This window comes from Varroa jacobsoni, unplaced genomic scaffold, assembly GCF_002532875.2.
Source record: "Varroa jacobsoni isolate VJ856 unplaced genomic scaffold, vjacob_1.0 scaffold_1184, whole genome shotgun sequence".
NCBI classification, from domain to species: Eukaryota; Metazoa; Arthropoda; class Arachnida; order Mesostigmata; family Varroidae; genus Varroa; species Varroa jacobsoni.
In genome coordinates this window covers 33,456-49,433 of record NW_019214086.1, presented here as the reverse complement: position 1 = coordinate 49,433, position 15,978 = coordinate 33,456, and the positions used below count along the sequence as shown (strand labels likewise).

Genomic DNA, 15,978 nt, shown 5'->3' with positions numbered 1-15,978 from the left:
CCATCTGCTCTACAGTCGTTATAATCCATGTCCTTTTTTTTTACAGACAAACCAAGCTATACGAAGTCCTGATGACGTTGCAGCAGCGACAGCTGACTAAATTGCGCAACTGGCTGACGGAACGTGAAGATGTTTTAAGTACAATTGCTCAGCCTGGTCCGGATTTCGAATCGACAACAAAACAAGTTGACATTCTACAGGAACTGCAGGAAGCTATTGAGCAGCAACAGGAATTGGTTACTTCACTCGGGAACATGATAATTAATGTGGACGATCCTGACTTCACCGACCTCGAGGACCAACTGACGGCTATTGGAGAAAGGTCAGCCTTTAAATCTTTAATATGTTTGAGCAGTGAGGCAGATGTTTGAGGCAGCATAAATAAAGATCATGCTTTTAAATACAATATATTGCGCAACTGCAATAATGGTCAAGATCAAATTAGTTATACATAAATTATTTCAATATTATTCGAATAAATAGTAATAATAGTTTTTCTGATAGTAGTATTCGAAAAAAATGTTGCTATCTTAAGTAATGTTAGGACTTTCTAAATTATAGAACTATATATATTTAAGATAAAAGGAAAAAATATTATAACATAAAAAAGGTAATAAATTACTGGAACAGTGGTGACAGGACAGATGCTGTATGGGCCTTTTTGGGACATCAGATATTGTGAAACAACAGAAATTATACCTTTCAGCTCAAATCATAATATTTGGGGTCCTTATTTGATCATTGTTGATACCCCAGGTACACGATGTTCTGCCAGCTGGTCGAAGAAAATGGAGTGAAGCTTCATCAAATGCACGCAGTACTGCAGTTGATGATTTTCGAGGAAGAGTTTTTCTCGCAATGGTTTCAGGAAAAGGAGGATCTGCTTGCAACGCTTGAAGACCAGGCCAATGCCGAAACAACCGCTGACGACACTATGCTGATTCAGAGCTTGCAGAAAATGACCGAAGCTTTGAACAGTGAAAATACGCGCCTAACACAGCTATGTCGACAACTTCAGCTAACAGCTGAGAAACAAGATAAGGGCTGTCAGGCCCTCATGGAACTTACAAAAAGGTCAGCGGCACTCAATGTGATTAAGCAACGGTTCAAATGAACTTTTAGAATATCCCTTATGCTGGCTACGTTAGACGCCTGCGCTAACGGATGTCTATGGGCTATTGTAGACATGTCCTATTATATTCAGTATTGATATCAATAATGAACTCTATCAAGATAATGCTCAAATGGTTAATATCATTCTACAATCAAGGATCGTTCTATGCAAGGACTGCTTCTAGCTGACTGATATTTTTCTTTGTCACGTATTAATTCTCGACTTTTTCGGCAGGTGTGATGTAATTGTATGTCGGTGGGACGTCCTGATTGACCGGATGGATGTATTAGCTCGGCAGGTAGCTGGCCGAAACAAAGATAAGAGTAATTTGTGGCTGAAAAAAATGCAGCTTACGCAGCTGCGTAAAGACCAAGCCGGCGGAAAGGATCAGGTACTGACTATTTGTGGATTGTGATAGCTAATTGATTTCTTATTCGCAATGGTAGTGGGACACTTTCGCGTTGTTTTTGCACTTTTCACAAAATCTGACCGAATTTGCGAGATTTTAAAAAAAAAAAACAAAAAAGAGACACATTAAAACACTGTGCTTCTTTGCTTCCTAGGCGTTTGGAACTTATTCAATCGTTTACGATAATGAGGAGCATGTTCTGCTTTCGAAACCGCGTGTATTGTATATTATTGTATTGATACGTCTGTTTCAATGTGTGACTACAGATCGACTCGATCCAGGCAAGTAGTAACAAGAAACGCAAACTAGAGCGAGGTGGAGTATCACGAAAAAGCTCATTTTCTGAACTTACCAAAGAAGTATCGCTTGCATTTAACACGCTCAATCGTCTCGAGACGCTGGTGGGAATTACGGGCGAGGGCGGGCGCGTCGGCACGTTTTGGGAGGGCATGAGCGCGGAGGAGCAAATCCGAAAACTCGATGAAGCCGACAAAATCATCAAGAAGACTCGCCTCGAAATTACCGTACAGGATGCAATATGTGCCCTTGATGAGCATCTTAAAGGCAAGGGTAAGCAGTAAACGTCGAAACAGATATTTGTCTTAAACAGAGCTTTACGTTAGTGGTTGAGTAGCTAGAAGGAAGAATACCATATGTTATACGCTCCGACGATCGTCAACAACGTCTATATAGCGTAGTATGCATTTTGTATACGCTCATACAGTTTGACTGTATTTGATTGTGTGTCCTCTGTAACCGCTGGGCTTAGCAACACCTTAAATGCTGCGACATAAAATCAGTATAGCCAATGATGAAGATCATTCATTTCAACGATTTATAATCATGTGACTGCAGTTGCCGATGTGAGCGGAGACACGTTGAGACAGAAATCAGCCGAACTCGAACGACGTTGGTTAGCCGTTCAGACATTGGTGCGTTCGCAACGGGAACGAGCGCTTGGGTTTTTGGATATTGAAAATCTCAAAAACGGAATGGATATGTTAGTTAAAGATATCGAATCAAAACGACGTTTTATTCATTCCTGTGAAGAGCTCGTTATCGAGGATGACGCTCCGGACTTGTCGAGTAGTCGCGATCAGGTCAACATTACGAAAAAGCTTTGGGAGTGTCAAGTAAGTTCAATGGGATGCACCTATCGTACGATGCTCTTGAAAGTGTAGGATTGGATAGGCTGAATGAGGATTCAAACCCTTAAGGCGAATCTAGGCTTCGGCCTCGAAGAAGAAAGAATGTCAATGATGTAGTCGTATGCACGAAAGACAAACAAGAACGTACAATTCGTTTATGCATTGTATATTCTTCTATTACATAGCGATGCTGAAAACCTAACAACGTAAGAATCATCTAGTTTTTCTCGACCGCAGGCCATATCGAATTTTTCAGCTTTTTCCAAAGTCCGATTTTATCTTAAGCGCTAGCAATGCACCGTAACTATGCATTGTAGTCTATAATAGGGGATAAAACTTAATCTGTGCACGTTTTCGATTTGCTTTCCTAATCCAGCAACGGCTGGCGACAGCGCATAAACAGAAGGAACAAGTGCAACAGTTATCGCAAGATGCGACCGATACCCAAGCAGCTCGGCCACTTTTGGCTGGAAACTCGGTTTTTGCAGAATTCCAGGAGGTTGTGCAGGAGTGGCATGATACGCACCTAGAGATGGAGGAGCTGGAAAGGCAGTTACAGGCCTCGCTACGAGATGGGCCTCCGCCAAAACTGCTGAAGAGTGTCTCTCTACTTGACAAATGGATCGGCAGCATTAACGCTACCTTGTTAGGGGATTCGCTAGCCGTCAAATCGTTAGAACAAATGGAAGAGCAGCTAAAGAACTATATGGTATGCCAGTATAGATCGGAATCTTGGGCTTCAGACAATTGTAAGACAAGCATGATCCAAATTAAGTAACGTAATTATTCTAGCATCAGCGCCAGCTAAGTAACGTTACTATTAAATTATCGTATGCAAACATTATTAATAAACATACATGTTTTCGTCTCGTGATATATTGACTTCTACAGGACTTTCAAGAGCAGGTGAATAAGGAGGAAGGTAACCTTCACGAGTTGAACAACACTGCCGAAGATCTGCTGCGGCTCGAGCATAAACGACCATGGGCGGACTCATTCGAGCGACAGTTAGCCAAAATGAACCAGTGTTGGCATAGCGTGACCAATACACTTTCTGAACGTATTCGAGTGTTTAACCGGCATGTCGACACGTTACGCAGTTTACGTGATGAAATGTGTTCGATAAACTCCTGGATGGACGGAATTGCCGAATTCGTTGAGGATCATGACAAGCGCTGGAGTATGATTGACCTCGATAAGCTCGAAGAGCTGTTGGATCAGACACAAAACCTGCGTTCGGACGTAGCAATTTTGCAACCAAACGTGGATATGGTTAACCACATGGCTGGCGAGATAAGGAAAGTAGCCGAGCCAGCGTTCGCTATTGAGCTTCAGAAAAGCGTCAAGGCTATGAACCAACGATGGGCGAAGATCACAGAGGAAGCGTCATCCAAGGCCTCGGCTCTAAAGGACGCAATCCATACGAACAATTCAATCACGGAAGAACTTCGAAACCTCTACAGATGGATTGAGCTGTTTGAAAAGGTAGGTTTAAGTATAGGCGATGATAATCGCTGATCGCCAAGTTGATCTACTCTATATTCAATTTGCTTTTATTCCCAGCCGATACCTTTGATCGATAGATTGAGATAGATAACCTTTGATAGATTGAAGTTCAACGTGATCGTCTAACGTTAGATATTCATACGCGAAACGTCGCTCTATAGTTCATGTAGTATTGATTTTATAGCTCTGAAAATGGTTTTTACTTCACTTTGCAATCTAGGAAACGTTCCCAACAACGCCTATGGAGCTCGGGGTGGACGTGCAGTCGCGGATAAAGCACTTACAAGCGCAACGTGAAAAAAAGAAGGCTAAAGATTGTGCACTGGAAAAGCTCGAACGGCAGATGACTCAAATGTTAAAGGCTGGCAAACTGGAAGATGTTGAAGATCTGAAGGAGGACCTCGATACGATCAAGGTGACCTGGACAGAATTAGATAGTCGTGTGGACAAAATGGAAGAGGCCTTGAGAGGAGCCTTGCCGAAATTGGCTACATTCAAAAGTGAGTGTGAAAAGTTTTAGCGATTAATTATGAACCCGAAGGTAACTGCCCTGAGTCTGAATGAGAATTGCATAAGCAGACTTCTTCAACTGACTTTATAGACAATTATGTTATAGCGTTACTGCTTTCTAAGCAAAAAGACGTAATACGCTACCACCTAAGTTTGCTTATGCAACACATAGTATATATAAATATCCATACTACGCAACTCTATATTCATTCTTGTAAATACTATGTTTTAGCATTAATGCGAATGAATTAAATTTTGTATAAACATAAACTTTAACGGGGCACGCAATAAAGGCAGATTCTTCGTCACGTTCGGTCAGTTTCATCTAAACCTGCTTCTTTTTCCTTGAATTTACCAGATTTGATCGTGATGAAAATCGAGTGGCTCAATAAGCTTGAAAAGAAGCTCAAAAAGCTCCCACAGGCTGCCGTAGATGCGGAGGAGGCTTCAGGGCTACTTGACGTCAGTACAACGCTGTCACTTAAACTCTACTATTAGATTTGCTTTCATTTACATGAAGTGTTTGTTTTATTACTTACAAACTGGCTCATCCGTATTAGACAATGATTTTTTCTCATTTCACATAATTTAACTCTAACTTTTTTCGGATTCATTGTTACTGCAGGAACTAGAGACCTTAATAGAGTCTGCCAAACCTGAGCGAATACGGGAGATTTCACAAATCCGTGATGACCTTCTTGGACTCAACGTGATGACAGAATACGTCCACACCGAATCTGGCCGGATCTTCGAACGAAATCGGGATTTACTGAAGCAAGCTACTGAAGGTATCGAGCTTCTCGAACGAATGATAAAGGAGGCCCAGGACACAGAGGATCGCATTACGATACTGACAAACAGCATAGCCAAGAGCGAGGAAACTCTGAAGAAAGACATTTCTAAGGAAGACATAGAACAGAAGTGGGACGACATGACTAGGGTTAAAGAAGTCATTGATATCCTATTTGCGCGAGCGAAGGAGTACGCGAACGATGGCCGATCCGAGGCAGCGAAAAGGATCTCAGAACGTGTCGAGGTGTTTGCGAAGCGACACGCGGCTGTAGTGACAAAACTTCGTGCGAATCTAATTCCCGCCGATTTCGAAGAAAAGCTTGCTAACGTGGAAGCTTCGCTGACAGCTGTCGAAACAACATCTAAAGAAATTGAGCTAACAACCCATGAGTCCGAACTAATTGAGCAGCAACTTAAGAAATGTATGGATCTCTATGGAGTGCTAAGCGCGATGAAACCCGACATGGAGATCCTAATAAGAAATGGTCGAAACTACTCTGTTTATTGCAAGGATCCAGCTGATCTTAACCGAAGGCTCGATGTCATCAAGGAACGTTATAACGTCCTTGGTGATAATGTGCCCGCAACCAAAGTTATGATGGAAGAGGCTCTTGACTATTCGAGGGAGGTGGAGGGACTCTATAATGCTTTGGCTCCGTGGCTAGAACAAGTTCGAATGGATTACTTCGAACCGGAATATGTGCAGGCAGGTTTAAGCTCGAAAACTAAAAATAGATACGTCCAATATACCTTCAACTAAGTCCACTGAAATTGCTTGTACAGTTTCCACTGATTATACTATGTATATTATTCTACTGAACATTTTAGAATTTTATCTTTACAATTATACGTTACACTTCTATTTACAGAAAATCCAGGGTGAATTGGATCAACGGCGTCAGTTATTCCACCAGTTATTTGAACGGTTTGACAAACTGAACGCCTTATCAACAAAGGACCTTGCTTTGTTGAAGAAGTCTATTGAGCCTCTAAAGGAATGCTTTTTTGAAGCGGAGCATTTATTCGCGGTCGAGCGGCGTAGTGAGGTGCGGCTAAAGTTAGATAGCTTTAATGGCAACTGTATACGAATCAAAACTTGGCTTGAGGGGGCCGAACTTTATTTCGAGGCCAAGGAGGAGTACACATCGTCACCGGCTGGACAACGCCGCCTTCACGGTCTATACAACGAAATGCACGAATTAAACGAAGTGGTCAAGAAACTCCGTGAAGTGGCCATTGAATTAATGAAAGCGGATGACAAATACACGCTGCTTATTCAACCGCAGCTAACGAAACTGAGTGAACGTTGGAATTCAATGGTTGACCGATTGAGGGAAAAGGCTGGTGCAGGTCGAGAAGATATCCTTGTCGAGCTCAAAGCCTTCCTGGAACGAATGGAGGCCGTGGAACAGCGCGTCAATGACATGTGCCTGATTCAGAGTGACGACAACGTCCTGGAAGAATGTGACTCTCTCGCTAGGGTTAGTATACAATCTTTGATTGCTTCGTCATAGCAGTAGTGTGACATTCTGATAAATATTTCTAATAAGTAGGATCCATTTTTATCGTGTTCACACTAAGCGACGAAAGCAAATCGTAGCTTGAGGAATTAGTGTGCCTAGCAAAAATAGATATTCCGCGAACGTTCTATTCTATGAGATATACATAAACGGCTGTATTTTCCTTTTGCACTGGCAACGCCGGCTCCCATGACCATACACACTAGTAATTAAAGCAATTATATTAGTAAATAAAAATCTTTAATTTCTTTTCAATAAACTAAATGCCGAAGAGGCTGTTTAACATACATTTTAAAAGGCTTCTGCTATGCTATTATGGTTTCGTCTGTCGCAGAACCTGAGCGCAGAGACTGTCGTAATGGATGCCGCTGCAGGCGAGTTGGACAAGAAAATCGCATTGAGCGGGCTGTTTACGGTCGAATGGTCTCAGGCTCGCGAGCGATGGCTTCGATGTCGGAAAATGATGGAATCCACTCAAAGGAGAGCTGAGGATGCTAGGGAAAAATGGCAAAGTTTCGAAACTGATATCACAGATAAGCGCGAAGCTGTGAAGAAGCTGCTAGAACAGCTAGTTCAGGCGTTGGACAACGCGAAGAACGGCGTTAAGGACGTAAGTAATAAGATTTGCAGTATGTTGTTCTCGATAGAAAAAAAAATAGAGTATTTGTTTGAACATAGTTTTCCTTAAAGCGTTTCGTTTCAATGAAAAATCATATTATAGTGAACAGAAGAGAAAAATATATAGCCAATTTAAGGAGGAACTTGGATAATAGAACTTGAATAAAAATCATATTTTCAGACTTCCGGTTAGCTTTGTATGTTCTAATTAGTTATTAAAAGCTCTTGTTCCTTATGTAGAACTCGCTTGAGAGTGCAGCACGCGTCGGGGATGAAGTCAACTTGGTGAAGAAGAAAGCGCAGGACCTTCAGGACCTCGGAATACCTTCAAACGCGATCCGGAACAAACTTGGCAATCTTACTCTCATATGGAATAAAGCACAACTACAAATTGCTGAACTTAAAAACATTCGCCGTATTTCAAGTTCTCATGGGGATGTATATCCATCTCGGGAGGACGAAGCAGGCCGCATTAAGTACTCGACACCGCAGAGGCTCGATAGCGCTTATAGTTCGCCTACGTCTAGCCTGGCTGAATACCATGAGAAGGTAAATAATCTGCGCGACGTGTTATCACATTTACAGAGGATGTTAGCTGACGAAAATTTCACGGAGTTCGGATTAGCCCAGCAGGAATTACTTCAGGTAAGCGTTAATTTTTTTTGGTCTTCTGTTGAAAAGTAAAAGATATAGAATATACAACTAACTCATTATCGAATTAAACAGTCTAGAGGAAGATTGTTTGTGAGGAAGATGGCCGAATGTTTTTGAAATTCTCATACATGAACATTGTGTAAGATTTGACACATCATAATTACTAAGGTGCATTTCAAAAAAATATGTATGCGTTAGATTGCGATGCCTAATTGACTGACGAATGTTGTAGTCAGCTGGTCCGTCACGGAAGTAATGCTTCTCTGCGTTGTTACAAAATCCGGTTGTCAGTGTTCGCGTTTTATTTGGGGCCTTGGTTAACTTAAGTCTCATTTCTGTTTTCATAGCACACGAACTTCAAAACAGTATTTGCCTTCTGACATATCGTTATAATTTCAACCATGCTGGCTGCGTTTTTCACAGACGATCAAAGAGTCCATCGCCTCGCTAAAAGTTCCGATTGACAATACAAAAATGGAGCATAAAACAGTCTATGCAGCTAATGATGATGAGGCTCATAAGTTGACGTCTCTCGTTGAGGGCCTATTAGAACAATGGACTTCTTTGAAAAGTTCTTTCGCCACAGTCAACGAACGGTGGCTCAAGAACAAAGAGACATGGTTACGATTTAACTCGAAATACAAAAAGTTCACCCATTGGCTGGACACAATGGAAGCTAATATGAAGGAGTCGACTGAGAAAGGCCGTCTGCAGTTGTCGCTGCTAAAAAAAAAGATGCCGGTGAGTGATAAGTAAATGGGACACGTTGGGGTCTTAGCAGACTAGTAGATAATCTTTTTGTGTATAACTCTTGCAAATAGAATGTGCATGATTGGTATGCTCATAAGAACGCAGCAGCTCAATGACATATCATAATATAGTAGTTTCACTTTCTTTAACTTTACGTAACAATAAAAGCGAACTTAAATTCTATTTTAGTTCTCATTAAGCTTAAGTATAATCTTTACTTTGGTCGAGTTCGTATGATCCTACGACAACGATCATTTATGATTGCATTTTGTACGTTACACAGGTTGATTAGTTGCAAGCATTCAATGGAAAGCAACGCACGCTATCTGCTGTGTCCTATTTGACAAATGTTTGCTTCAAGAACGAATCGGTGGGTAGGGGATTAGCGTATCCCCATGAAGAGTGTGGTGTCGTACCAGACGCCATTTGTGTACGAATGTAGAAACTCGCCGTTTCCAGCCTATCCGAATGGATAGGTTTGTTAAACGAATGCGCGCCAAAGAAATATAACAAACGTAACATTTTAAAGTGTCTCGAAAAATAATCAAGTGTTGGTTGCATCATACTTGGTGCACTGTGGCTTGCACTCAACAAAATAAATAGAGAATTTCTTGCCGAAATTAGTTTGGCAATGTCGTTTTTTGCCCCAAGGGCATTTTGAGCCTGATTCGTTTTATTGAGCTCTTCTGTCGTTCTTGCAACTTGTCCATTTGTTTGAGATAGTCATTGTGGACTCTTATTGTTCGTATATCACATCTGCTACCTTTGTTTATATTTCTCGTTTTGCAGGACTACGAATCGCAGGCTGCGGAGCATCTTCCTGTCTACGACCGGACCAAACACCTCGGTCGGACGCTCCTTACCCAGTGTGGACCCGTGGACGTATCTGACCTCGCTTCGAAACTCGATCTGATCGAAAAGCGGTGGAAAAGCCTTCTTCTCGAACTACAAAAGAGTAAAACTTATGAAAAGCGACCAAAGAGCGGTGAACAACTCCGAGAGGACATGCTTCAACTCCGCGCGTGGTTCATGGAGGCCGAAACTTTACTGACGATCAGCCCACCGCCACAGGATTTGGCGGAAGGATTTGAAAAGGCAAGAAAGTTAAACAGGTAGTGCCTGCTCGTAGCAGTAGTTCTTACGAACGGCCTAACATCCTTCAGGGCCATATATCGTTACGCCCATTAAATGCTGATGCCGACCAGGGCTGAAAGATCGATTCTGTTATGGTTGCACGGTTTCCACGATAAGATTTTCATTAATAGTAAATTACTAATACTGAATAAGTAAGAGTTTAAATTATAGGCTGCGTCCGTCTCTGTCACAGCAAACCTGATCAAATTGTGGCAAACTAATTCATGTGAAGAGCAAGTTACGTATCTATCTACATGATGATATCGAACAGTTTACAGCATTAAACAAACGTATGGCTTTTGTTACGTTCTAGCTAGAAAATGTCAAGCGATGCGAGGCGGAGATGGCTTCGAAACGCACGTGTTTCTTCAGTGTTCTGCTTAGCTCCGCGCCACAGAGAATCGACATTGACTCGCTTGGTGATAAATTCTCGAACCTTTGTCAACAACTGACCGATTTCAGGTTTGGTCATTAGTTACTTTATAGAATAGATATTATCTAAATGATGACTGTTGGTCGTCTTGCTTCTTTGTTTCCGGTTCACAAAATGTCAGTCTGCTATTACTATTGAGCGTAATGCACGAATGCACACCAACCGTCTTCTCCAGCTTTCACGCTGAACAAATTCTGGCTCTGGAAAGCATTGTTGTGAACGCTACCTATTAAGATCAAATAGATAATAATTTTACGTAGAAATTAAACGTAAACGTATTGATAATAGACTTAGGTAGGAGTGTAGAAAAAAAACAGCGAAAGAAAGGTATACGTTTTCTCCCTATGGTAGAAGTGATGTGTTATTGTCTTTTTTGTCAAAATATCGAAAACGTACGTTAGTCCAGTCAGTGTTCCCGTTACAATTTAACAACTGACATTGATCAAGGGCAAAAAAATGGAAGGGGCGTTTTACGACTTCCATACTAAATATATATACATATATCCACATGTATCATGTGGAAATCCTATAGATCTCATCATGTATATATATATATTATCACGCTATGTATACAATATTATATGACGTTTAAGAGTTTTTACATGGTTTTCACAAATTATTGTTATTACCACGTCGACGGCGTACGAATACGGACCATTATGTTCGACCAGCCTTCGCGATATTGTAGAGGTACCTTTTATAAGAATCGTAATGAGCATCGTCACACATACGTTCACAAATAGAATTTTATACCATTATAGGGTTTTAGCTTCGTTTTTCATCGTGTAACTTCAGCAATAAAAGGAGACTGCGAAGAAATCGAAATTGTACCATTCTTACTTTGAAACATTGAGATCTCATCTGTGGCTATAATAAAGTTACGTCCCTTTGTCTTTGCCTAGCTCAGATATGCTATATAAATGCAACGTCTTCTTTCCCTCTGATCTGATTTCTAAGTGCCTCAAAGTGTACATCCTGATTGTCACTCAGTACCAATTATATTACCAGTACCTGTTTTTTCTAAAATTTTTTTTCATATAATAACAATGCACATGAACGTAATTGTAAGATCTGCCGACACATGCAGTACCGTTGCCTCATTTAAGGTTCAGAGCATCTTGTCATTCTTAGCGTTCTTCTTTATGCTACATACTGTTCCTTTATAGGGAGAAGCTGGAAGATTACTTACGCCGGCTCGAACAATTAATGAACGATGTCCATGCCGAAGAGCGGCGCTTGGATGAATCACTGCTCGATGCCGAACGGTTCGTAGCTGGGCGGCTCCTGTTAAGGTCAAGTTCGTTCATCTGCAGGGATTCACCAAGACGTGGCCGGCAGGATTCGACCCGGAGGTCGTTGCGTTCTACGGCGCTATCTGCTGTTGGCATGCCGCTGCGTTTGCAACGAACATCGCAGACGCCACTGACATCAACGCCAGCGGGTTCGAGGGCGTCGGCGGAGTATGAGCGGGACTCGTCGAGTTCTCTGACGAAGGCATCCGAGACGTCCACTCAGACCGGGACCGAGACGCTGATCGGGTCCGAAATCGAAATGAAGCTGAACGAGCATGTGATGTTGGAACATTCTCGTATGATGCGCAACCTTCAGCGTAGGGTCCAGCAGCTGGAGAAGGTAGGTGAACTCAGATGAGATTACAGTTAGTAAATTTAGTCAGCTTTCTTGGGGTCTAATGTGATATGTACACATTATTAATTGCTACTTCATTGCAATTTCCAGATGTACAACTTCTACAAGTTAGAAAAAAGATTTCGATGTCAAACAGATACTTGACCATCGTTACTGAGTCTCTATAAGTAACCAGCAGCAGTTACCGATTGGTAATACAACAACCGATTGGTAACAAGTCCTAGTTGTTTGTTTTCAGAAAAAGTATGCATATGTAAATCTAAATGTGTAGTTGAAGCTAGAAATGGAGGAAAGATGCGAGTCACGTTTTACGCTCGCTCACTAAACGTAGGCTTTCCTCTGTTTTCATCACTAATACATTAGCTGTATCCTAGCTAGCAGTAAGCCTACTCTACTTACACCTATATAGGTTCCTGTAACCTACAGCAAAGGGGCCTGAAGCACCAACCGTATCATATAGTCATAGTTCTATAATGTAGAATAATTAATTTATCATCTCGGTGTTGCTGGATTCGCTGCTGCTGTTACTACTGCCAATTCACTTGGACACGCCGTCTACTCAACATTTTGGCGGGGTGCACGTCACGCTGCCCGTACTGCCCTGACTGTTTTGATGTTTTGACGTCTCTTTGCTACTGTTGCCAAACGGCTTCCTAGGTGTTCCCGTTGCTGCCGGGTTGCAAGACTGACTTCGAGCGTTGCGTCGCGTCGTGGCAGAGATTGTGTGCCGTCGCTGCCAGGTGTGGCCCTCCGCTCGCCCTGCTCGTCGCTCAACAGACCTACCCCCGCCGAGACCACCCCGGTAAGAATTGTCTGAAATGATTTGACCACCAAAGAGCAAGATATTATATAGGTCTTTGCTGGTGCGTGAATACCGTTCGTGTGTTTATTGACGAGGTGCACACGAGCTTGTAAGTGGAAAATGGATGCGTACATTTATGTGGAAGAGAAGGGTTGGGTGATCTCGAATTTTGCATATAGTGGGTAGGGTTTTCGAGTGGAATAAAATGGGTAGCATTGCGTTGATTACGACTTCAGAAGATACTTGTAACGGTGGACATTGTTCATCATGGTTCGAGTGAATTATAAGTTGCAATAATACAATAATGATAAAACCGTATTTTTTAAAAATAAAATCAAGCGCCGAGAGGGAAACAACAAGTCAAACATAAATGCAAGCATTTGAAGCAGTAAACATTATACAGTATGTGAACGCAGGCATTGCAGAACTATAGTGTAGTATATTCGTGAAGACCTAACACTCTTTCATTGGATTCATAGCTATGATGACGCTAAGGCTATCATCAGATTGGCGCGTTAGGTATGATATACTAAACTTTCCATTTCCGAAATCTGGACGAAATCGAACAACTTGGTGTAGCTTTGATGGATTACCCTTTGGCTGAAAGAAGTTGAGTCAGACTATGCGATAGACATTGGAGATCTCATCGGACATTAGCGATTTCATTGTATTACATGAGTGATAAGATAAGGCAACTTATTTTAAGAATACGTAGGTGTATCGAAGATTCGTCCCTTGAACCAACTATCATCTTTCTATGAGAACCATTTAACCGGCAACCGTTTTTTACCAATCAAATATTTTACCAAATTCTTTTCTGCTCCATTCTTTTCCAATCGCCACACGGCGGACCCAAATGATTTCCGGATGTGCCCAGCGGTCAACGTGCGTCACGTCATCTATGCATGTCTGCATCAGTTTCTCGGCAGTAAGGCTCCGTCGAATAACTCGTGGATACTTTACTGCGATGGTTGCAGCTATTAGAAAAAAATTGCCGCGATAGCAGTCGCAATGCTTGAAATTAGTACACCTGCTAACCTTTTAATTTTGAGCGGCAAAAAGGACGCCTTAAAAGGCCACGTATTTTTGTGTATCAGTTTCAAGAGACGGCTGGAGCCTCCCAATACTTTAGGCTGCCACCTAGATTAGCAGTTGCGTACTGATTCACGCAGTGGACAACTCCCGGAGAGGAACTTTCATATAGGGGCGATACTTCAGCAAGATGCCATTTGTTACGACAGAAAAAAATGTTTGATTTTTATTATTGTTTTTCTTTATTTCGTGTGACGATGGCGACAAGCCATGGGCGTCTACTCATTTCTATTTTTAAATTGAAATTAAATAGGTTACTCCACTGAGATGTCAAGAGATACGCTGGTAGATGATAAAAGATTTATACACGGCTAGCACAAAACAAAACCATGTAGCTCCTGGAGATCATATGCATCGCAATTAACTGTAGATCCGCCAGTATGCAAGTTTATTGTCTGTCCGTAGCGCAACAGTACCTACAACGTCGGCCATATTTAAGAACCATGAAAAGCATTTACCTGTAGAGGTTTGATACGAAACAGCAACGTGCATCTAGACAACACTCTCGCGTCAAATAGATCTATGTTTTACCATGAGATTCTAATTCCATTATTGTGGCTTGGCTGAAATTACACGACTGATATCTCTTATCTGAACACTCTACATTCGTGAAGAACATGTCTAACCTCAAGTGTAAGATAATAAGTCACAGCTGTACAAATAAAGCGAAACGAAAAAGAAAAAAAAAAGAAATATCATATCAATGTGCGTACAGGTCGCAGAACCAAAACACCGGTGACACAAAATCGTAGCGCAACTACCTAAATGTACCTAGGTGCCTGAACATCGTATACTTCGCCCGGTTCCTAACAATAAGCCAGTCGTTAAAAATCGAAACAAATAGGAAATATAAGAAAATGCAATTAACAGATAGAGGTACTCACTTCGACAAGACCTACGCGTTTTCATTACGATATATACAAGGTACGATTACGGTATAAGTTATGCGAACGAATAAGTAGTAGAATCATGCACTACTCATATGGTCGTAGGTATACTGGCTTATGTTTATGGTGCGAGAATATAGAATGATATATTTAATATTTGTTTCTTCTTTTTTCCTGGTGTTATTTTTCTTTCCGCTTTCATGTTTTTATGGGCGTGGACTGGGCGGGCTGAAACAACTTTGCTGATTATCACGCAGGTGCTGGTGACGTACTTCCACAGATTGAGGGTAGCATGGGTCTGGCTGAACTTTCCGATGAACTCGGCGAACTGGAGACGTGGGTGGGGGCCCAGCACAAAAAGATACTCGAGATCGTTGTCGACTTTGGTGTTGATGATAGTGTCAAAGAGGCCCTGCAAGCCTACAAGGTTAGTGCGTATATATTACGCAGATTGCGTTAAGTTGCGTATTTATTATTTAAAAATAAAATATTTAGTCGGTGTTCGATGGGTATTTTCTATGCATCCATTTACTTCACTGAGTCTAAGACACAGATGTATAAGTCTTTGAAAAAACTAAGAGATACATCAGAAAATTTAAGAAAAATTAGAAAAGACCTGCCTAATTTGAAAAACCGTTGTAAGGTAATGGTTAGCTATCTTTATATATCAATTGAATTTCCATAGCAAGGTATAAATAGTTATATTTTGTCAGCAAGCTTAATAATATGTTATATTTACGGAATTTTGGTTGATTGAGTGATTGAAAAGGTTGAGAGCAATGAATTAGATATGGGACAAGGTATTTTAGATTAGAGCCTTAATTTTTCAAGTCCTTTTCTTACCTTTTTGATCTTATTCATAATGTGATGGGAGAAAAAATTGTCGACCTCTATTAAAAGGTATAAGGAAAGCAAAGCCTACAGCGTTTCTACTTAGAAGATAGCTTATGAAGTAGACTATA

At 41.3% G+C, this 15,978-nt stretch overlaps 1 protein-coding gene across 2 annotated transcripts in view; it reads left to right on the top strand.

Moving 5' to 3' along the window:
- The window catches only part of LOC111267419 (dystrophin), a 37,024-nt gene extending 21,395 nt beyond the window's left edge, over positions 1-15,629 (top strand). For both annotated transcript variants that reach the window (XM_022845660.2, XM_022845661.2), the window contains 19 exons: positions 47-322; positions 757-1,074; positions 1,349-1,505; positions 1,790-2,093; positions 2,379-2,656; positions 3,048-3,380; positions 3,563-4,156; positions 4,398-4,677; positions 5,046-5,149; positions 5,313-6,185; positions 6,349-6,960; positions 7,334-7,609; positions 7,858-8,262; positions 8,695-9,012; positions 9,811-10,116; positions 10,469-10,617; positions 11,755-12,220; positions 12,893-13,037; positions 15,274-15,629. In XM_022845660.2, coding sequence (XP_022701395.1) covers positions 47-322; positions 757-1,074; positions 1,349-1,505; positions 1,790-2,093; positions 2,379-2,656; positions 3,048-3,380; positions 3,563-4,156; positions 4,398-4,677; positions 5,046-5,149; positions 5,313-6,185; positions 6,349-6,960; positions 7,334-7,609; positions 7,858-8,262; positions 8,695-9,012; positions 9,811-10,116; positions 10,469-10,617; positions 11,755-12,220; positions 12,893-13,037; positions 15,274-15,476 — 6,397 coding nt within the window. In that variant the 3' untranslated portion in view covers positions 15,477-15,629. The remainder of the gene's footprint in view (positions 1-46; positions 323-756; positions 1,075-1,348; positions 1,506-1,789; positions 2,094-2,378; positions 2,657-3,047; positions 3,381-3,562; positions 4,157-4,397; positions 4,678-5,045; positions 5,150-5,312; positions 6,186-6,348; positions 6,961-7,333; positions 7,610-7,857; positions 8,263-8,694; positions 9,013-9,810; positions 10,117-10,468; positions 10,618-11,754; positions 12,221-12,892; positions 13,038-15,273) is intronic.
- The last annotated feature ends 349 nt before the right edge of the window (positions 15,630-15,978 follow it).